Below are 24,207 nucleotides of genomic sequence, written 5' to 3'. Positions count from 1 at the left end.
ATGTTTTGTTTCTACCTTCTGTGACTGCACTTTTTTAGAGATGTCTAGTCCTCTTCAGCTGCACTGCCTACAGAGCTATTCCTAATCGCAGTATCTACAGCCTCAGAGAACTTCAAGAGTACTTCTTCATTCCTCAGTACTTCCGTATCCCACATCTTTGGGTGTTATTCTCCTGATTAGTCCCTTAAACTTTAACCTACTCTTCATTATTGGTAGGTTATTTGAGCACAAATTGGTGATTGCTGATTATTTCCACGACTCTACTTGAACGGCTCAAAAACCGTTTTGCATCACCCACTCATGTCCAACACAGTTTGTGTGTTCTCTTATCGGAAAATTCTTCCATAATATTCTTTCCTACTGCAGGAAACCACTACGAGGGTCCACCTGTGTGACGGAGATAAAAATTAACCCACATTCTCAGTAGAGCACGCTTTTTCTCCATTCGTGAACGGCAAGAAAGGATAGTTCGACTAGTGAACACTGTTCAGTCTGTCAACATGCCACAGAGGACATTTCAGGCTCAGATCGTACACGCAGTGTGAATTTTCTGTGGACTTTGGGAAGGTTGCGCACTGGATTCATGCTCAATGCGGAGTCATTCGAGCATGCAACCAATATCATGTGGCTTATAAAACTGAAGTTCTACCTCACACTGGTGACCCGCGGCTAACAGCATCATCAACAAATTATGGCTCGTAAAAAGCTCGAGGAAAATGCAAGAGAACCGCATGCTACCGCTTGGAGCAAACAGTGAACTGCGTCGACCCAAGCAGCACGCAACAGGTCCGAGCGATCAGCCTGGCCTCTAACTAATCCTTAGGAGTTAGAGTACTATCCCCTAGCGCCTCTGTGCTCTTTGAAGGTAGTCAAGGCAACACCTTATTGAAATTTAGACAAATGTCGCAGTTTTCTGTGCATGATTTGTCTGACATTTGATGATCGTCATCGGAGATGTTTAGCAAACTCAAGTGGCAGACTCTGCAAGAGAGGCGCTCTGCATCGCGGTGTAGCTTGCTCGCCAGTTTCGAGAGGGCGCGTTTCTAGGTGAGGTATCGAATATATTGCTTCCCCCTACTTATACCTCCCGAGGAGGTCACGAATGTAAAATTAGAGAGATTCGAGCGCGCACGGAGGCTTTCAGACAGCCGTTCTTCCCGCGAACCATACGCGACTGGAACAGAAAAGGGAGGTAATGACAGTGGCACGTAAAGTGCCCTCCGCCACACACCGTTGGGTGGCTTGCGGAGTATAAATGTAGATGTAGATGTGATCAATGAGAAGGCGACGTGCTACTAATTGGCGTCTCACGCATGTAGTCCCTTCAGTAGGGAGGTGAACAAATCATGTTTAGGGGCCGATATTACGTACAGAAATCGCATGCCTTCTGCAGCTATCGACATAAATTTTGTTAACATTTCGGGTTTGTCTCTCAGGACAATTACACAAAGAACACCGCATCCACTTCGTAAGCACATCGAGACTTTCACGGAATCGTCGCTGGAACCACCCTCACCCAATGGATGACGTCAGAGGGGCCGCCGTTCATCAGTGACAGAGACATGCACAGCTGCGTCTCGCCTTATAAGGGGGATCCAAGCATTCTACAAAGCACAGGGTGGAACAACACGGTATTTAATGTTACCCAGCAGCAGATTTTGGTTTCACAGATGTTCAAAAATGCGACTCTTCCAACAGACTGTATTTATATTAATTATAGCATCGCTTTTACGTCACAGTAAAGCTGTGTTCCTAACTTTATGAGGCATTCCACCAAAGTTCGGAAATATACAAGCGGTGCAGAACTCTTTCTGTGGTATTTATTACAACAAAATTTTATGACAGTATTGTGAGATGAGTGATGGAAAACCTACACACTACCTCATGAAAAGTACCCAGTCACTATTAGTGGACGTTACTATGGAGAGTACCCAACATTCGCCTTCAAAACATCTTCATATCTGCTGGGGACACTGTCAGAGAGGTGTCTCAGTATCTGTGGAGAAATGGCAGCTCATTCTTCCTCAAAATCTGAAACCTGACAAGGTAATGTTGGATGCTGGGGTCAGGAGCGAAGTCAGCATTCTAACTCATCCTAAAGGGGTTCCACTGCGTTTTGGTTGGGACTCTCAGCAGGGCAGTCAGTTTCAGGTACACTATGTGATCAAAAGTATCCGGAGACCTGGCTGAAAACGACTTACAAGTTCGTGGCGACAACCATCGGTTATGCTGGAATTCAATATGGTGTAGGCACGCCCTTAGTCTTGATGATAGCATCCACATTCGCAGGCATACGTTCAATCAAGTGCTGAAAGGTTTATTGGGGAATGGCAGCCCATTCTTCACTGAGTGCTGCACTGAGGAGAGATATCGATGTCCGTCGGTGAGTCCTTGCACGAAGTCGGCGTTCCAAAACATCCCAAAGGTTTTCTACAGGATTCAGGTCAGGACTCTGTGCAGGCCAGTCCATTACGGGATGTTATTGTAGTGTAACCACTCATCCAATGGCCGTGCATTCTCAACAGGCACGCGACCTTGTTGAAAGATGCATGTGCCATCCCCGAATTGCTCTTCAACAGCAGGAAGCAAGAAGGTGCTTAAGACATCAACGTAGGCCTGTGCTGTGACAGTGCCACGCAAAACAACAAGGGGTGCAAGTCCCCTCCATGAGAAACACGACCACACCATAACACCACCGCACACAAATTTAACTATTGGCACTACACACGCTGGCAGATGACATTCACCGTCCATTCGCCATACCCACACCTTGCCATCGGTTCGCCACATTGTGTACCGCGATTCGTCACTCCACACAACGTTTTTCCACTGCTCAATCGTGGGATGTTTACTCTCCTTACATCAAGCGAGGCGTCGTGTGGCATTTGCAGGCGTGATGTGTGGCTTATGGGCAGCCGCTTGACCATGAAATCAAGGTTTTCTCACCTCCCGTCTAACTGCCATAGTACTTGCAGTGGATCCTGATGCAGCTTGGAATTCCTGTGTGATGGTCTGGATAGATGTCTGCCTTTTACACATTACGACCCTCTTCAACTGCCGGCGGTCTCTGTCACTCAACAGACGAGGTCAGCCTGTACCGTATTGTGCTATACGTGTCCCTTCACGTTTCCGCTTCACTATCACATCGGAAACAGTAGACCTAGGGATGTTTAGGAGTGTGAAAATCTCGCGTACAGACGTATGGCACAAGTGACACCCAATCATCTGACCACTTTCAAAGTCCGTGAGTTCTGGGGAGCTCCCTATTCTACTCTCTCACAATGTCCAATGACTACTGAGGTCGCTGATATGGAGTACCTGGCAGTACGTGGCAACACAATGCACCTAATATGAAAAAAAGTGTCCGGATACTTTTGATCACATAGTGTGTGTTATTGTTCACAACACAGTGCTTTGCAAACGCAGTTTTAGGGCAGGATGCACTGACATGCTGCCAAAACAGTCATCTCCGAACTTTTCCTTTACTGTGTGCCATACACATTACTATTATATCTGATCATATCCCTCTGCATTTGGCACCACAATAATGAGACCGCACTCTAACCACGGAAAACATCGCCGTACCATAACACCACCTTCTGTGTACTTCGCTGCTGGCGCTACACACGCAGCAGGTAGCGTTCTTCAGGCATCAAGCAAATCCAAACCCTTCCTTGGTATTGCCACAAAGTATAGAGAGATTCATTTCTCCAAATGACATGTTTACAGTCATCCACTGACCAGTGGCGTTGCTCTTTACACCGGCTCAAGCGTCGTTTATCAATTATAACATAAATTGGTGGTTTGTGATGAGCTGCTCGACCATTGTACCCTGTACTTTTTAACTCGCAGCGCATAGTCATTGTGCTAGCTAGATTGCTGGTACCACTTTATAACTCACGAGTGATTCCTTCTGCTGATTTCATTCGATTGTTTACAACCATCCTCCGGAATGCCCTTCAGTATCCTACATTAAGTGTGTCTGCTCTTGGTCTAGTTATGGTTGTTCCTTTGCGTTCCTACTTCACAATCACATCACCAACAGGGCACATAGGTGGCTTTAGAAGAGTTGAAACGTCCCTGATACATTTGCTACTCTGGTGATATCCAATGCCTAGTCCAGGTTCGAAGTTACTGAATTCTCCTGACCGATCCATTCCGCAGTTTCTGCATCTCTACTGACACCACAATACTCCCCGACTCCTTTTGTGCTGGCAGGTCCGCCTCTCCTGCCATCTAGCGGTCAATTCCGCGTCACATAGCGGCGTACAGATAATTTTGCTCTAATAATGCATGCATCCACTGTCACCAGCCGTCTTTAACTTTTTCCAATGGATTAATCTGAAGAATATCTGCTCCATATTGCTTCTTCTAATCTGATTAGTAGCAGCCGACGGTTAACGGTCTGTATCACAGTGGGCAGTTTTATTCAACCTCTAATGGATTGAACGAAAACAAATTCGATCAAGTATATGATATTAGGTCAGAATTTCGAAAACGTGACGTTAGAGAGCAATCTCGAATAAAATAGGAGTAATCACAGGGTTTTCCAAGCACCAATGGAAGTTAAACGTGTAAGTAGCCTGTTTGTATGTTGGTAGCTCTGCAGACTATGTTAATACCGCTGACAGCTCTGCGTCCTCATCAAGAGATTCTGTAGTCGGACGGACTAGCAACAGCGAGTGGATAGGGACGTGTACGGGCATGTTGTTCTTAGTGGAGACTTTGTGTTGGTGGGACATGCATTTAAACTGAGACGCAAGGAAATGCATTATAATGGGTGTGTGGTTGATAATGTTTGGGTAGTGGAATTATTGACAACTCTACAACTTTTGGAACTGGATGTCATATGAATAAGGTAAAATTTTCTAAATACATTGTTTTCTCTTCAACAAAATCTTTATTTTGCTAACCCTACGCCTCCTAGTAGTCAGAGTCTATAGTACTGTAGTTAGAATCTTTTCATTTGGCTGGCCGTTGTTGCTACTTGCTGTAGATCGTGTTATGAAGATTTTCTGTGAGGTAAGTGACTTATAAAAAGAATGGGGTTTCCACTATCGCGATTCGTCATTGAAATGAGTTTAGGCGATTAACAGAGTTGTAGGTAGTTTCATATTTCTTTAATTTCATATTTTTTGGGTTTGTATTATTGTTAGGATTTCTTGCAATTCTGTGCCATTCTTTTGCGTTAATTATTGGAAGTCATGTTGTCAATGTGTAGCAGTCAGATTCCGTTGCGCTTGTGTATGTTGGTTATAAATGAATAGGTTAAGTTTGAGTTGTCTTTCCCAGGGAAAATTCTGAAGATCAGTGTTTAATAAAAAAGATAATAATTAGAGAGTTAGTTTCAAATGTGTGTTCCGTCATGTTAAAGATGTTCTTAGGGACAGAGTACCAGCAAATTCCAAAACTCTATTCGTTGGCATCAATTTATCCATGATAATGGCGGTTGATCTCCGTGCCTTTATTCTGAATTACTTGAAAATGTATGGGTAAACACTTACTGCATAATTTTATGTCAAGGCAGGTTTTCATCCATCTTCATTTGTCATAACACATTTATATCTTAGTGAATACTGCGGTTTTGCCGTCTGAATTCTGAATGCGGCAATTGCCACCTTCAGAATAACAATTCCTTTAGCTACCACTTTTTCCGAGTTGTATTTGTTCGTTTAATTCGTAGTTAAGTTCACTTACTTTCATTCTGTAACTCGTAGCTAACTGTTTCACATTTATGGGCATAACAGACACACTTTCAGAATTATAGGCGTACTGATAGAGCGCAGCATTAACCACATGGACGACTTACATTCGGTTACGTCGGAAAATACACATCTAGTCACGAGAAGAATTTCCGAAGACATTCAGAAATTATTTCTGAAGTGTGCTGTATTTCTATACTTAGCATTACCTGCTTTAAAACTTCAAGCAATGTATCAGTGAAATATCAGTGGTGTCATATTTCTTACTTGATGAATAGAGCTAAATTATTTTAAAGGTAGACCTTTTTTCTCGATAAGTGAAGCACAGAAAAACAGTATAAGTCTTGATTAATGAAACAGAAATGACTATATTAATAAGTAGTTTATTTTAAGGTAGGTTTTAAATGGCTATCTAACTGAGGGAGAAATGATGAGCTAACACTGGCCAAATGATGGCTAAATTTCCATGAATGTTTTCCGTTTGTCTGCAGGCTCTTTTCACGACGTCAAGTAGTCAGAGAAAGTTCAGTGACAAGTCTTGAGACGTAGGACATGTGATGTGGTGGGTCGAGATTCAAATTGTCATCTGCCTCAGCTGACTTAGGTTTTAATTGGTTGCCGGAAGTGAGCTCAGGTGAGTGTAGAAAAGTTTTTGCTCAGCAAGGTAATCCAGTCTCCATTCCAAGGTCTTCCTTTTCTTTTTTTTTTTTAATTTTCTTTACCTGCCGGCCTCGAGGGACCTCACTGTCAACTAACTGGTAATTTGAAAATAAGTGAACATACAACTTAGTTGTCTGAGGGAAACTGAGTGTGAACACTATATAAAGTAATGCAATAGACGAATAAGTAAAACCAACCTTGCAACGCGCACTGGTACAGCAGAGAATCCTCGTTGTTATTGTAGTAGAACGGATGCAGGTGGTGCTGAAACAGGATGATATAGGTGTTAGATGTGGATATGTGTTAAGACACTCTACAAGCAGATTTTGAAAGAAAACACAATTCATTATAGGATCATGACAGTTCACTTTACATTAGTTATGTCATGCGCTTAGTCGACCTCCCGCTTGCTCAATAAACCTCTTTCATAGAGATCTATTCTTCATATCATATACCTTCCCAGATCGGATATACTGAGTGATTCAGCTGCCTCTGCCGTTGGGTTTTATGCAACCCATAACGCATTCAAATACTATGTGCAAGATTTCATAATCTGTCTCTCGCCATACGTAAACTATCGGGTCTACAGAAAAACGACGAGTATCTTTTAGTAGAATATTTAATGTAGCTAAATTTTGTACTGATATACGTTTTCGCTGGAGGCCACGGTTTTCGAGTTATTCAAGAAAACGTGTTTAAAGGTCACTTTTGTACGTTTTTCTTGAATAATTCGAAAACTACGGCCTCTAGTGAAAACGAAAACTGCATTAAATTTCCTACAAAAAAGTTTGTGTTCATTTTTTCCGTACGGCTAACAGTTCGCTCCTAGCGAGTGATAGAGTATGAAAATCTCTCACATGGTATTTGAAAGCGTTGCGGGTTGCATAAAACACAGGAGTAGGGGGAACTCAATCACACTGTAGATATACAATACCAAACATTGTGCCACTGCTTGACTTGACAAGTCGACCAACTGCCACAGTGGCTATCTCCTGTCGCTAGCTGACTGGGTTCATCCCAGCTCTATACGAGGGGCGTTTGAGAAGTCCGTGCAAAAATAAAAACTACTTACTTGTTTGAGGTAAACCTGTGTTATTTTTCGACATAGTCTCATTTTAGACTTATATACTTCGTCCAACGCTGTTCTAATTTGTTGATCCCTTCCGAATAATAGGAATTGGCCAAGTCTGCAAAATAGCTATTAGTTTCTGCAATCACCTCCTCTTTTGAATAAAATCTTTGTCCCGACAGCCATTTCTTCAAATTTTGGAACAAACAGTAGTCCGTGGGAGCCAAGTCTGGAGAATATGGGGAATGTGAAACGAGTTGGAATCCTATTTCCATTACTTTTGCTACCGCAACTGCTGAGGTGTGTGCTGGTGCAGTGTTGTGATGGAAAAGAACTTTTTTGCGGTCCAATCGCCGGCGTTTTTCTTGCAACTCGGTTTTTTTTTCAAACGGTCCAATAACGATGAATAATATACACCTGTAATAGTTTTACCCTTTTCCATATAGTCGACGAGGATTATCCCTTGCGAAACACAAAAGACAGTCGCCATAATCTTTCCGGCTGAAGGACTGGTCTTCGCCTTTTTTGGTGCAGATTCTCCCCTGGTAACCCATTATTTAGATTGTTGTTTGGTCTCAGAAGTATGGTAATGTATCCATGTTTCATCCACAGTGACGAAACGACGCTTAAAGTCCTGCGGATTCTTCCTGAACAGCTGCAAACCATCCTTGCAACACTTCACACGATTCCGTTTTTGGTCAAGCGTCAGCAATCGTGGAACCCATCTTGCGGATACCTATCTCATGTCCAAATGTTTATGCAAAACATTATGTAACCGGTCATTCGAGTTGCCCACAGCAGTAGCAATCTCACGCACCTTAACGCTTCTCTCATCCATCTTCATATCATGGATTTTATCAAAGATTTCTGGATTTGTAACCTCCACAGGGCGACCAGAACGTTCAGCATCACCTGTACCCATATGGCCACGCCGAAAATTTTGAAACCACTTATAAACTGTTCTGATCGAAGGTGCAGAGTCACCGTAATGTTTATCAAGCTTCTCTTTAGTCTCCTGAGGCGTTTTGCCTTTCATAAAGTAATGTTTAATCACCACACGAAATTCTTCTTCGTCCATTTTTTGACAATCACTCGACCTCCTTGATTCACGCGAATGCCAAACACAAATAAATAGACCAATATGGCTGAAACTTGGTGTGAGTTCTTTGCAAAGATGCTACTAACTAAACATGACCTCGATACGCGCCCGTGTTGCCATCTCTCGGACTTTACACGGACTTTTCAAATGCCCCTTGTACTTTAATACTTCATACTTCTTCATTCTTCAGGTAGACGGTTTTTGACACAGGGGAGCGGTTAGTGCTTGTGAATTGCTGGGTGCCAGAGCAGACGAGAGCAATGAATCGTGTAGTACAGCTACAGACGCGCCCGCCTGCTGGGCACTCACTCCGTATCCCACGCCGTGCGTCGTCTCCCCTGCAGCGCCGCCTCCGCCGTAGCCAAACGCAGCGCGCAGGCGGTCCGCCTCCTCCTCGTCGACGCCCAACTTCGGTTCCGCCGTTCTCCTGTAACATACATCACGTACTGTTAGCAAAGGTGAAACATCCCCTTTGAAAAATTCATGAATTAATGTATATATATATATATATATATATACAGGGTGTTACAAAAAGATACGGGCAAACTTTCAGGAAACATTCCTCACACATAAAGAAAGAAAATATGTTATGTGGACATGTGTCCGGAAACGCTTACTTTCCATGTTAGAGCTCATTTTATTACTTCTCTTCAAATCACATTAATCATGGAATGGAAACACACAGCAACAGAACGTACCAGCGTGACTTCAAACACTTTGTTACAGGAAATGTTCAAAATGTCCTCCGTTAGCGAGGATACATGCATCCACCTCCGTCGCATGGAATCCCGGATGCGCTGATGCAGCCCTGGAGAATGGCGTATTGTATCACAGCCGTCCACAATACGAGCACGAAGAGTCTCTACATTTGGTACCGGGGTTGCGTAGACAAGAGCTTTCAAATGCCCCCATAAATGAAAGTCAAGAGGGTTGTGGTCAGGAGAGCGTGGAGGCCATGGAATTGGTCCGCCTCTACCAATCCATCGGTCACCGAATCTGTTGTTGAGAAGCGTACGAACATTTCGACGGAAATGTGCAGGAGCTCCATCGTGCATGAACCACATGTTGTGTCGTACTTGTAAAGGCACATGTTCTAGCAGCACAGGTAGAGTATCCCGTATGAAATCGTGATAACGTGCTCCATTCAGCGTAACGTGGACGAATCTAAAATGAACTCTAACATGGAAACTAAGCGTTTCCGGACACATGTCCACATAACATCTTTTTTTTATTTGTGTGTGAGGAATGTTCCCTGAAAGCTTGGCCGTGCCTTTTTATAGCACTATATATATATATATATATATATATATATATATATATATATATATATATATATATATAAGTTCATGATATCCAATATTACAAATTTACTCATTAAATTCTGCCACCTCTCTCCCCACATCCACCACTGCTGGCGGCTCACCTCCAACTGCGCAACGCTATGTGCTGTTCACACCCATCTTCCCAACACTACAATAGCGAATATTCCAACAATGCCAACCAGCCACAGACTACACACAGCACAGCCAGCGATTTTCATACAGAGCACTAAGTGACGTTACCAACATAAAAACCTAAACAGCCTACTTACAAAGGTAGCAACAGGCGGGAGGTGAAGTAGCAGTTGCCAGCTGTGGCACACACTTCCCACAGTCACCGACTGCATTACTAACCCCAAGATGCATTATCTAGGAGGGTATTCTGATTGTGTCCGCAAGGAACGAGTTGTTGGAATGCCTATAGCCTAACTGAAATTACGAGGGCGTTCCGAAAAGCAACGCTTCCGAATTTTTTGTGTGAGAACGTTCCAGTAAACATGATTACCCGGAAAAATTATCCGAACATATTCTGAACAACTATAGGAATTATGCATGACTTTGTTAATAGAATATTTCTCATTCTTGTTACACTCAAATTTCAGTTTCCCTTTTCACTTGCATGCATAAAATATTCTACTATGTTTATATGTTTCCAAACACTTTCATATAAAGTTTTCTAAAATTTAACTACTTACTGGCGAGGTCTCTTCATGTAACACACAACGTATGGAGTTAAACACTGTCTTAGATTTAACAAGTCAATATACACTATGCGATCAAGAGTATCCGGACATCTCCAAAAACATACGTTTTCATATCAGATGTATTGTGCTGCCACCTACTGCGAAGTACTCCATATCAGCGACTCAGTAGTCATTAGGTATCGTGAGAGAGCAGAATGGGGCACTCCGCAGAACCAACGGACTTCGAACGTGGTCAGGTGATTGGGTGTCATTTGTGGCATACGTCTGTAAGTGAGATTTCCACACTCCTAAACATCCCAGCTCCACTCTTTCCTATGTGATAGAGAAGTGGGAACGTGAAGGGACACGTATAGCACCAAAACGTACAGGCCGACGTCGACTGTTGACTGACAGAGACCGCCGACAGTTGAAAAGGATCCTAATGTGTAATAGGCAGACATCTATCCAGACCACAACACAGGAATTTCAAACTGCATCAGGATCCACTGCAAGTACTATGACAGTTAGGCGGGATGTGAGAAAACTTGGATTTCATGGTCGAGCGGCTGCTCTAAGCCACACATCTCGCCAGTAAATGGCAAACGACGCCTCTCTTGGTGTAAGGAGCGTAAACACTGGGCGACTGAACAGTGGAAAAACATTGTGTGGAGTGACAATCACGGTACGCAATGTGGCGATCCGATGGCAGGGTGTCAGTATTGCGAATGCCCGGTGACCGTCGTCTGCCAGCGTGTGTAGTGCCAATAGTAAAATTCGGAGGCGGTGGTGTTGTGGTGTGGTCGTGTTTTTCATGGAGGGGGCTTGCACCCCTTGTTGTTTTGCGTAGTACTATCACAGCACAGGCCTACATTGATGTCTTAAGCATCTTCTTACTTCCCGCTGTTGAAGAACAATTCGGGGATGGCGACTGCATCTTTCAAAAAGATCGACAGCCTGTTGATAATGCACGGCCTTTGGCGGAGCGGTTGCACGACATTAACATCCCTGTAATGGACTGGCCTGCACAGAGTCCTGACCTGAATCCTGTAGAGCATCTTTGGGATCTTTTGGATCGCCAACTTCGTGTCTGGCTTTACCGACAGACATCGATACCTCTGCTCAGTGCAGCACTCCGTGAAGAATGGGCTACCATTCCCCAAGAAACCTTCCAGCACCTGATAGAACGTATGCCTGCGAGAGCGGAAGCTGTCACCAAGGCATACTGTATTCCAGCATTACCGATGGAGGGCGCCACGAAGTTGTAAGTCATTTTCAGCCAGGTGTCCGGATACTTTTGATTACATATTGTAAAATTAGATGATATTTCTGTCATTCTGTCCAACTTTTTGCTATCGAATCCAAAATAATTTCCATGCGACTGTGCTGAAAAGTAATGCTACAGTTTTTTATGTGAAAACCCTTAACGCTTTTAAATAAAACAAGCGTTGTTAACATTCTGCATCTTTATTCTTGATGTCTGCACATTTATTTCTCAGTATGGTCACTCTGGTGAGAAACACATTTCTACAAAGCAGAGACCTGTTTGTTAATGCCGTCACTGTAGAACGTTTTACTTTGTTGGCGGAACCACAACCTCACTTCTGCTTGCACTGCCTCATCAGTGTAAAAGAGAATTCCTCGAAGGCGTTCTTTAAGGTTTGGAAACAGCTAAAAATCTGATGGAGTCAAGTCAAGAGTGTAGGAAGGATGGACGATCACAGTGAACCCAAGGCGTCGCATTGTTGCTGATGTTGCAGCGCTCCTGCGTGGTGCGGAATTGTCATATTGAGGAAGAGAGTGCCCCATATGTGGACAAACTTCGATTTCGAAACACTATAACGGCACTCTGTATCTCACGCATCTACATAGTTACGTTACACACCACCATCTTACATGCTACAATTCGGAGCTCTCTAGCAGTAGGGCGCTGCAATAATGTAGATGTGAAGAATAAAGAATGTAGATTGTTAATAAAGTTTGTTTCAATTACAAATTTATAAGAGTTTGCACATAAAAACCTCAGACACATTACTTTTCAAAAAGTCCTCGTAGTTGGAACCATACGTTTAAAGTCGAGAGTTTCGACCTTGTCGCGGCAAGTACTGCCTGCAGGCAGCACTCCGCTCCAAGCGGCGGTAGAAAATCTTCTACAAAAATCACGCAACATATCTGAAATTCATCTAAGGCCTTGACCTCCATAGTGTATTAAACATTTCAAAAATTTGCACTTAATTTCAATCAAGGTCAGACTGCTGTAAATTATATTGAAATTTTGAAGTTTCCCCTTCGGGAAACAGCTTCAAACTTACAAAGTCCCATATTCAAAACTACTTAAGCCAAGGAATTTTTTTTTTTCGTTTATGTCCAGAAGCCTCGCACATGAACAGATATTTCCAATGTTGCGAATGGTATTGTTTTTTATGTGTATACGCTTCGTAAGATGGAGTTTATTTGCAATTTTGTAAATATTCAAGTACGAAATTTAAAGTCCAAATCTCCTACAAAAGTAACATAAAAACTCTGCATTCCAAGTTTCGTATACTTCTGTGTAATGACATTCCATGTGTGGTAGAGTCCTCAGTAGTGACTCCCTCACGCCCCGCTTGCGACTACTTTTATGTCACATTGTGAGCCACACGAAAGTAAATGTTACACGAATGTCCTACTGCAACAGTTTACTGATAACTGACGGGCACAATGCTTTTCGCAGCAGAAGTGGTAACACCGAACCGACAGCGACAGGCTCTCATTGGTGTATTGATGGCAGGAGTAGTGCGGGCTGCTAGCTGCCAAACCTTAAAGGGGGTAGACCAGGGTGACACTCGATTTTACAGCCGATGGTTTTTTTTTCTTTAATAAAATAACAAACATATTACAAAACTGACTTAGTCCTTTATTGTACACCGTTAAGATTGTGTTATTTATTTAAAAAAAAAAAACACTTGAACCCAGAGGAGGCTACACAACACCGACGAAAAGCCTTCGCCGAATGAGAGGCCGATTGGTGGGAGCTCTGAACGCCACAATTTTCTACCTAGAACAAAATTTAAAAACTGCTTTGAAACTGATGGTATTGTCCATCGTAGACTGTAGGGATTCTTTTTTTTTTTTTTTTTTTTGTAAAAATGGGGGCATTCTGAAGAAAAGTCTGTTTTTTCGACAAAAAAGTCCTATGAAAACGAGCACCAAAAAATCTAAATTAAAATAAATCGCAAAAATCGTAAGTAATGCAGTACAATAAACGCCGCGTCACAAGTTACAAAACGTATAATGTAATTGCACGTATATTTCATGAATTATAGCTCCCGCCACCAAGAAAAATGTTGTTTTGAAAAAAAAAAAAAAAAAAGCAAGCGTTTAAAGTTTCAACTTGCGTTTTATAATACTGAAACTGAAGAACTATTGAACGTGCAGTTGGCGTTGTTTTCAGCGATGTCGAAACACTCTCATTTTGACGAAATTATATCGATTACCTGTCTTCCGCATTCCAATCGAAACGTTTCTTGAACGGTTGGAATTACTCTACGATTTTTCTATCCGTATAAATGCGTATGTTATTTTCAAGCACTAACGTTTTACTACATTTAAAAACCAACCGAAATGACAAGTTAAGGAGACGCGACACAAGCACGTGTTTTCAGACTGTTTACCATAAACGAATCATGTTACGAATAAAAATATTGTTGAGAATACTATTTTAGTTGATACTAATGCCCTGTGTGATACATCCCAAACTAACGAGGAATCTGTTCTGTCGGTAATTGTTGTAGTATTACACCGGTTGCATTAGAGCGCTCGAATGCGCCAGATCACCATGCAGTAAAGCGCTGTTTTAAGAGATTTTAACATTTATGGCACACTTTACACGAATGATTCTTCAAAACGTACCCTCTAAGGAACACTTTAAGCCAATAAAAAATCAGGCTCAAAAGAAATTTCTATCGCGGTCTTCACCCTTAAATCAGACTATAGTCTAGTAAGTACTGATACACGCTAGCCAGAGGTCAGCTAATCGTCGTTACTTCTGCTACTCGTCATGTCATCTCCCTGTCATAGATAGCGCTTCTATTGAGTGGCTCTATGAATCGAAAGTGATTTATTCGATCTGGGATTTCATTTTCAATAATTCTAAATCTGTTGACACTGCAGTTCAAAAGGAACATTACATCATCCTTATTAACAGCATAGAAATTGCAATATAGCACCTGTCATCTATGACCCTGTTGTATTACAGTTGCCTCGGCGTCGGTTTTGGATAGCGCAGTTTCGCCACGCACGGTGTACCTTAACCACGGCGGCACACAAGCATTTTAAAAACTTAGGCGTTTCGGAAATCCTCCCACCCTTGGCCCAAAAGCCAATGATCATGTCCTTTTCGACGTCAGATAAATTGGACCGTTTCCGCATCTTTGACTTTATTGCACGTCGAACATACGTGGTGGTCACATTAATGTAACTGGACCGTATATTTTGCTTTACGGATCAAACTGTTAGCAGAATCAAAAGTCAATTAAAATAGCAGAGACAATTTTCCCACTTACATGAAAATTATTTAAGCTGAAACATATCGGTTGGCAAGAACTACAAGATAGGTGCAAATACACTAAGATGGGGAACAACTGCATTAATAACATGTTGTTGCAGAAGAAAAGAAGAGTCAATAGGTGCGCGTTACCAAGAATTCAGAGTTACTAGACAGAACACTTAATGTAGAGAACTGATGATATCGATTCAGGAGAGAAGACCAGTGCAAAAAGCACTTGAGACTGTGGGAATCCTACAAAAGGCAATAATTAGTATAAATCCTTACGAAGATAATGAAGATCAGCGCTAGCGTTTTATGGTGCCAAGGTATGTCGAATTAGATTTAAGGTTTCTCAACGACGACACTGCACATTTAGAAGGTCTACGTGCGGCTCTACGGTTATGGATATAGTGTTTCGTTGTTTGTGGTTCCCTGCACGAAGGATTATTCGTAGCGAAAATATTGTTATTGTACTTAGTGTAGGGGAAGTCTTCTGGGGTTCAACTGCATAAGCAGGAAAGGTTTCTTAATTACGTTTGGCTTCTTTAGGAAACACAGATATTGTGTTCCAAGTACGCTGTGTCCCTGTTCGCTACATCATTGACGCTGAAAGAAAGAAGAAAAGATGATGTTAATGTCCACATCCGACGGACGAATTACCATCGTGTTCTCTCACATCACGAGACACTTAGGAGCCTTCAGAGCTTAACACAGTACACTGAGCAGGATCTCTACACTTGTGTCTCCCTATCCTCATCCCAGTGGGCCGAATTTTCGTGTCAACTGATTATCTCCAGATCATTTGCCGTCATATTTCCATGTTTCATCAATACTCTTTTACGATATACTTAGAAATGTCCTTGTGTTACGACGGAGTGGTAGATAAGAGTTTAACCTCCGTCAACGTCAATGGCACAAGCGAAAGAATACAAATTTGGATCGAATAAGGAAAGCACACAGGCAATCAATATTTGGTAAACAAAAGGAAACATAAATCAGGGTGCTCGAATACTAGAGCAGTGTTACCCGTTCTGTCTTTGTGCTGAGAGATGAAATCTCGGCCACCCCAGTTACTCCTGTAGTGTAGGCAACCTTTCTAGTTTGCCGGTAACCAGGCCTCTTCGGATAGAGCTTCTTACGGAGCCCTGTTACAGAAATCGTGTAACGATTCGAGTCTGCCAATAAGCAGACTCGATACATAGCCCGAATGCTGTAAAAATAGACGAGTGCGAAAGAAAGATCCACAAAACAAACGATTTGAAACCATTACAAAGAAGCAAGTTCTAGGCTAGCGTGGCAGGTCTGTAGAAATATTTAGTAACTTGTAGCACGTTTTCGTCAATTAGTTTTGTATCTTTATATGAAGAACTTTTCAAACTAGGTACTGAAAAATACCACAACAGTATATTTGTTAAAACACGTTGTAATGATTCCAGTTCGGCTGCTGTTTTGCACATACAGTATTTACTTTATTTAATGGAGTACACTTCACCAATTGCGGCCTTACAGGCTACTCTCAGCTAGTTGACTTTTAACTATGAAAGTGCGCAGATACAATGTTTAAGAACGTGTTAATAGTTTCCATAATGACTATTTCTGTATTCAGTAAACATTCTGTTGTAACTCTGAGGCTTGCACGTGTGTGTGCTCGCTTTCAGAACAGTGATGTCCGCTGTTAAATAATCGGGTATATTACGACATGTTGCCTACAAAATCCTGATCCGACCCAACCTCAACTACGCGAATGTTGCATGAATCTCCAACCGATTAAAGTTCCACAGGTCTCTCCAAATCCTCGAGAGTCATGAATTCCGTCTCGCGTGGCGCATCCGGTTACCTTGCCCTGCATTGGCCCTCTACTATCTTACCAAATTCCCACCCCTCCTCACCCATATCGAACACCTCCGCATCTCTTATACTGTCCGGAAACTAGATTTCAATAACACCGTTGGTTTCCACCTAATCACTGACCAGCTGCAGCGCCTTCACAAACAAATCCCTCCATCCCTACCCCCAAACACACTCCATATCCTATCTCAACGCATCTTCAACAAACTCCCTCTCCTGCCAGCCTTAACTCTTTCCCACCTATTCCACTCTGCATCAGCGCCCCTCTCTCCTTTTCCCTCTCCATGCATCCGTATCCCTATGCTCTTATAACCACTGCACTCCCCACCCACCATACTATTCCTCACTCTCTTTTTTTTCCGTACCCGCTTCACCTCCACCTATCTTCTCCATACTTTCCCTACCTAACAGCCCCTATCTCTTTACACACCCCCTCAACTCTATGTAACATATTCTATCCTCCCACAATAGTTCTCAGCCAGTGCAAGTCCTTCAGATCTTGAGTAAAACTACAGTGCTTCTGTGCTTTTTATCAGAAGAATTTCAACTTTCTGCAATGTGTTTTTAAAACGTATATTTTTCATTTTTTAACTGTCCGACTTTGATTTTCAATTTAAAATTAAAAAAAACAGCCCCAAATTATGTTATTCGTTCTATGTTTTTTAATTCGCTTGGCTAAAGAGCAGAATATTGTACTCCTGACTGGCGCCCCTCTCCTCGTCCATATGTGGGAAGGGGGATGAAATAACTAAAAAAAAAGACATGTTGACAACTTCAGCACTTGAGAATGGCCTCTAAGCCAGAAACTGGCCAATTGTGCGTCAGAAAATAAAATCAGTGCCTATAAACAACAGCCGATGTGGAACCTTTCCCATATCTTTCGAGAAATACACAGATGAGTCAAAGCATTGTGATCACTGACCACCGCCTTGGTGGACGCCGTTCTTGTGACGCTGTCGTTACGTGACGCGGTAAGATAGGCGGAACAGAGACGAATGGAGAATCACTCTAGCGGCGATACGGGTGGCAAATATAAGAAATAACTGACATGAGCAACTTCAAAAAACGGTACATTGTTCTGGGCCGAAGTCTGAGAACGAGAATCTTGGCAACGGCGAAGATGGTAGGCTATTCACGTGCTGCTGTCATGAGCATCGATGAAATGTGGTTAAGGGACGGTGAAGCCACTAGCATCAGACAAGGTGTAATACGTCCGCCCCTCTTCACAGAACGTGGCGGTCAGAGGCTGTTCCGCTCCGTAAAGAGGATATAGGCCGCTGTCTGTACCAGATGTGACGACACAGTACAATGCTGGTGCTACCACAAGTGTTTCGGGGCACACCACTCAGCGCACATTGTTCAACATGGGGTTCCACAGCAGACGACCCCTACGTGTTTCCATGTTCATCCAATGATATCGTCAGTTTAGATTGCAGTGGACCAAGATAAACGAGAGTGGACTATGAATCAGTGTCAACAGAAACGCGTCTCCTGGTTGGATGAATCGCGCTTATTGTTACATCTGGTCGATGGCCGTGTCCACATACGTTGTCATCCAGGCGAACAGCTGCACGAGGAAGAGAGGAAAGTATTGCAGCTAGGGGCAAATCACAAGTCCGGAAATCGACCATGATCTGATTAGGGAACCATTTGGCGTTCGCCTAACATGACATATGGAAACTATAGCTGACCTGAATTTGTCGAACGGTAATTCGAAAATCATTCCTGCTATATGTAAATTCGGTGCCTTGCTCTTTCTTGTGGGGGCATCTTCCAAATATCGGTGAGTGGGACCCTTTCACCTCATATACCTCAGTTAATAGTTGTTTCAGTATTTTTCCACTTTGAGTGATATTTTTTCTTGTAATAAAATAACGCTTGTGCAGTATAATAAAACGTATTGTAATGAAGAGAGTTATCTTCTATGAATCGTGTGAGTGTACTAATAAATTAACTAGCGTTTCCATTTACTGATCATTTTACAGTGAATATGATTTGTGTCCATGACATTGTATTTTTTGAAAATATCTTCATTGTATTTCAGACATCCTGCTTTTGCTCACTTATTTTCGTAATCCACTCACATGTAATAAATTCCGAGCCTTTATGGTTCCTTGGCCTCTTTTTCTTGGTATCCATATCTCGTCAAGAATTCGTGTATATGTCCTCTACGTAATAATAAAGTAATTCACAAGTGCAAAACCTACTCACATTACAGTGTGCGTGAATGAAACCGCCCGACAAAAATGAGACTCAGTTTACAAACCCTTATAACGACTAAAGTGTCTGTAAGCTTTTTCATACACAGCTGGGGATTTAGTTTGTAACGCACCGCCAGAAAAAAGTGCTACACTCTCAAGGACAAGTGGTGTGACTTGTAGTTCATCATTGTAAGAGTATAGGATAACAAATCCATATGGAAGACACATGTCGCAGTAAAGGCAACCCAGACAGTCGCATCACTACACATTTTTACGCCCTCACCCCCCCTCCGCCACCACTTCGCGGCAACACAGGAGTGTATTCTAGCATTTATATTATCATAAAGGTGCCGAATGGCCAATCATCTTGCGCCTTTTGTTGTAATTCGACAATGGTTTTTACAGGCCATGGAGAAATAGTAAGTTCCCGCTTTATCATGTCCTATTGGGGTTTAATTGGTGACAGGCCTGATGATCTTGGTTGCCTCAGCAGTTGTTTTACACCACGAAAGGCACGTTTAGTCGCAGTAGTCGTTTGTGGGACTGCAATGTCCTGCTTAAAAAATTCGCATCACCTTCCTGTCGAATACATAGCAGTAGCACCTGGAATAACATCTACTATTTGCTTTAGCCGGCAGGAACGCCAAATGTGACCTCGAATTGTAACTGATAGCCTCCCACATCACGAAGCCTGGGGTGCGAGCTGTTTTTCGAAAGAGAATACACTCCGGAACAGGTCTACGCCACACACATGTACGCTCATCACTCATAAACAGACAGAATCTTCTCTCACCACTGAAGACAAGAAGTGTCATTCCACTCACCAGTTAACTGTTTCACTAAACCAGAGTAGTCATGCTTGGCTGTGTGGTGACGTCAGTGGCAGCCTAGCCAGAGGCGCTTGTTCTCTTAATCCTGTTGCAAGCAGCTCTTTCCAATGGTCCCTGATGACACAGCAAGCTCATCATTTGCCCCGTCTTCATCACTGGATGATGTTCGGTCAGCCACCGCTGCTCACATATTGCGACGATCTGGACGTGCGTCTGTATTATGAGGACGCCCATAATCTGGTCTAAAGGTGTGCGAGTGTTTCACAGACCACTGTTGAAGGTAAAGACATAGATACATTATGCCCAACATGTGCATCAGTCCATCGATTCGTCCATCCACCTTCCCGCAGGCCCACAATGCGACCCGTATAAAATACCTGAAGCTGTTCAACAAAAGGACGTACTCGCCGGCGGAGCACGTTTGTACCCTTTTGTACACTCTGCACCTCCAAACTGAGCACAGTTACTGCCTGCAGTGTCAAAACGGAAAGTATACGACAACCGTGACAAATGAATCACTAACAATACCGCCTCTGAGCATGCGCGTATTGAACCCAAGTGCCACTGAACATAGTTCTTGAGAGAGCTGCTTTTTTTTTCGGGAGTGTATTTATAGCTAGTTACATCCGTTATGAATCATGGACACACTATATGCGTTAGAACGCAGACAGCTACCTCCGTGTATCATCATACTCCAAGAGTGAAGGCCAGTGTATAATTGTTGTCTGCTGAAGGAAAATAATCGAGAACCGAGGTGCTGCTGTTGTTAGTCGGAAAGTAGCACTTGCACACAAGCCGGGTACTCACTCAGCAGATTCGGGGGCAGCCGTAGGCGGCTGAGAGGCGGGGGGCGACGATGAAGCGGAGCCGGAGGCGGAGGAGGCGGAGGCCGCTGAGTCCTGAGGCTCCTCGGGGGCGGCGTTGCTTGCGGCGGACGAGCCCGCCTCCTGGCTAGCGGCGCCTGCCACCTGCAAACAGACACCACATTATCCTCTGAAATACGTCTTCACGCAAATCTTTCCTTTTCTTTCTGTTACTGCCGGCCGAAGTGGCCAAGCGGTTAAAGGCGCTGCAGTCTGGAACCGCAAGACCGCTACGGTCGCAGGTTCGAATCCTGCCTCGGGCATGGATGTTTGTGATGTCCTTAGGTTAGTTAGGTTTAACTAGTTCTAAGTTCTAGGGGACTAATGACCACAGCAGTTGAGTCCCATAGTGCTCAGAGCCATTTGAACCATTTGATTTGAACCATCTTTCTGTTGCTCCGATTCTTCGAAAAGTGGCAGATACTTCTGCCATCCCCACGTAAGGATACTTTTCACAAGGAATAAGTTTGTTAAAAGCAAAAGCGATAAAGGCGAATTTGACATCCATTTCCGTAATTCATTTTGCTATGTACGATATGTCACTAGAGGTATTGATTATGATTTATTCGTTCTCATACTGTCTTGACGTTCATTCCAGTACGGCACCACATTCTCCAGGCTACATGAGACTTAGGTTAATTAGACATTAACGAAAGCTTATTTTTAAGGCTTGTGAGTATGAAGAAGAAATAAGATAATTATCAATATCATAATAAAAGAGTAGGTGTCCCATTCCCAGTGTCTAGAATATGACAACTTTTCAAGAACAGAAAGGCATAAATAAGAAAATTAACATCTGTCAACCTACAAGGGGCGGCCAGAGGAAAGATACGGATGGGAAAAATAAGTAAGCTTTTTATCATTTCAAAAGTAATAACTATAACTGGTAATACATTTATCCCATTGTGAGAGAAGATGTTCAATACCTTCAATGTTCCCAGTTGCCTTCTTTTTTGAGCCATCAGTGTTATCACTGGTTTGATGCGGCCCGCCACGAATTCTTCTCCTGCTTCAACATTTTCCTCTCAGAAGACCACTTATAACCTACGTCCTCAATTATTTGTTGCATGTATTCCAATTTCTGTCCTCCTCTACAGTTTTTACGCTCTGCAAATACCAAGGAAGTTATTCCTTCGTGTCTTAACAGATGTCCTATAATCCTGCCCCTTCTTCTTGTCAGTTTTTTCCACATATTCTTTTCATTGGCGTTTCTGTGGAGAACCTCCTCATTCCTTACCTCATCAGTCCACTTAATTTTTTAACATCCGGTTGTAGCAACACATTTCAAACGTTTCGATCCTCTTCTGTTCCGGTTTCCCCGCAGTGCTTGTCTCACTATAGTTGAATTCTTTTATCTTGGCGGCTCGCGCATGCCTGCCCAGACGCGGGAGATTGCTGCGTTGCCAGTTGCACACGACGCACGCGCCAATAGAAGCAGCGCCATAGTATAGCATAGTTCGCAAGCTCACGTGTAGGGGGGAGCGCGCAGTTCGTGAAGTAAAGCCACCACGGCCGCATTAACCCTTTCGCTGCTACAAAGACGTGCTCCCTGCATTCCGCGCTGTGAGCGATTTTGTCACTGCACTGCTCGCCTGTGCAGACGCATTGTGTTCCGACTGCTTTGACACTCTTTTATCATTCGATTCCACAAAAACTATTTGGCTCAAAAATTAGATTTTTACCTATCTTCTTGACTGATACCTTCCCCCCATAAATGACTTAATTTTGTTTCGATGTTCAACGCAGTTATTATACAGCATTAAATGTAGTAAACCATTGCACGAAATTTTGAAGAGTTTGCAGAGGTAAAAGTCCATAGAGTATACTTTCCGGATGGTCGATTTTAGTTGCCACACTGTTGAGAATGAAATGTGGACAAGATACCTATATATTTCATTTAATTTAAGTACCACATAAGTGTCGTATGTAATATTGAGAAATATTCCACCTTTCGCGACTGTAACAAAAGTTTTACTTACACTGGGCACGTTTGGCTTTATTTTAAAGCACTTCAATCAATCAAAAGGAAGTAGACAAAATACATTAAACAAAACTGTGGACTTACAAAAACATTAGGACTTGAATATACTGTCTGTCAGTGAAGTGCTCAGAGCTATGTCAAATATAATTTTGTGTGTGGCACATACAAACAGCATTTATTTGCTAAAACACTGATGAGCCAACACAAACGTTGAATATTGTGCTACCGCAGCACAAAACTACGAAAGGTGACTTGGCAATGGAGGAGACAAAATATTGTCCACTGAAGGTGCTTCAAAAGAGAAAAACGCGTCTGGTCTAAATAAGTCGCTTATTACAGTTGCAGAAGAGGGATATATTTCAATACCATTGGTAAAACTGCGACTGTGGAACAAAAACAAGAAATAGAACATGAATACCATTGTGTATGTGCCATACCTTTCACCGATGGAAGTGCTTTAAAATAAAGCCAAACGCGCCGTGTGTAAATAAAACTTTTATTACAGTCGCGAAAGACGGAATATTTCTCAATATTACATACGACACCTATGTGGTACTTAAATTAAATGAGATATTGTTATACAGTAAATATTATATGAAATTCAGGTATCTTGTCCACATTTCATTCTCAACATTGTGGCAACTAAAATCGACCATACGGAAAGTATACGCTACGGACTTTTACCTCTGCAAACTCTTCAAAATTTCGTGCAATGGTTTACTACATTTAATGCTGCACATCAAAACAAAATTAAGTCATTTATGGGGGGAAGGTATCAGTCAAGAAGACGTGTAAAAATCAAATTTTTTGGCCAAATAGTTTTTGGAAATCGAATGATAAGTGTGTCAAAGCAGTGGGAACACCATGTGTCTGCACAGGCGAGAAGTGCAATGATGACAAAGTCGCGCACAGCGCGGAATGGGGGGAGCACATGTCTGCAGCAGCGAAAAATTTAATGAAGAGGCAAAGCACTAGAAATTTCGTTCAAACGAATAAAATTCGTGAAGTAAGCCACTCCAATATTGTTTTTAAATAAAGAATATATTAAGCATCACACAAGGTTTGAACTCATAACCTCTCACTTGGCAGCCCAACACTTTAACCGTTCCGCTATCTCACCTCATCAGACAGTGTGACTCCATAAGGACTCTAACACCTCACGCAACTACTTATAAACACTGTTGGTATGACTATGAATTACTCACGCTTCGTCGAAGTACGATAGGAAATAAACAATTACCGCTGTTGTTTATTACGAAAAAGCAGTTGATGAGATTGAAACAAACACCGTTCCTTGCTATCGCCTGAATTAGGAGTCTTATTGCTTGTTTGGTTTAATTAATAGAATATGAAGCAATTGGTATAAAGAATGCTTTTTCCAAACTTTCTATAAAAGAAAGTCTGCTATCAAGACATTGCTTTTGTTC

The 24,207-nt window shown here is 42.5% G+C and overlaps 1 protein-coding gene across 1 annotated transcript in view; it reads right to left on the bottom strand.

The window, feature by feature from the left end:
- The window catches only part of LOC124613460, a 171,908-nt gene that overhangs the window by 57,396 nt on the left and 90,305 nt on the right, over positions 1–24,207 (bottom strand). Inside the window, exons 3-4 of the mRNA XM_047142164.1 lie at positions 8,840–8,957; positions 6,560–6,626 (exon numbers count right to left, since the gene is read on the bottom strand). Of these exons, the coding sequence (XP_046998120.1) occupies positions 6,560–6,626; positions 8,840–8,957 (185 nt within the window). The remainder of the gene's footprint in view (positions 1–6,559; positions 6,627–8,839; positions 8,958–24,207) is intronic.

This window comes from Schistocerca americana, chromosome 4 (genome assembly GCF_021461395.2).
Source record: "Schistocerca americana isolate TAMUIC-IGC-003095 chromosome 4, iqSchAmer2.1, whole genome shotgun sequence".
Lineage (NCBI taxonomy): Eukaryota > Metazoa > Arthropoda > Insecta > Orthoptera > Acrididae > Schistocerca > Schistocerca americana.
The sequence above is the reverse complement of the archived record's forward strand: the minus strand, read 5'-3'. Positions and strand labels throughout refer to the sequence as shown.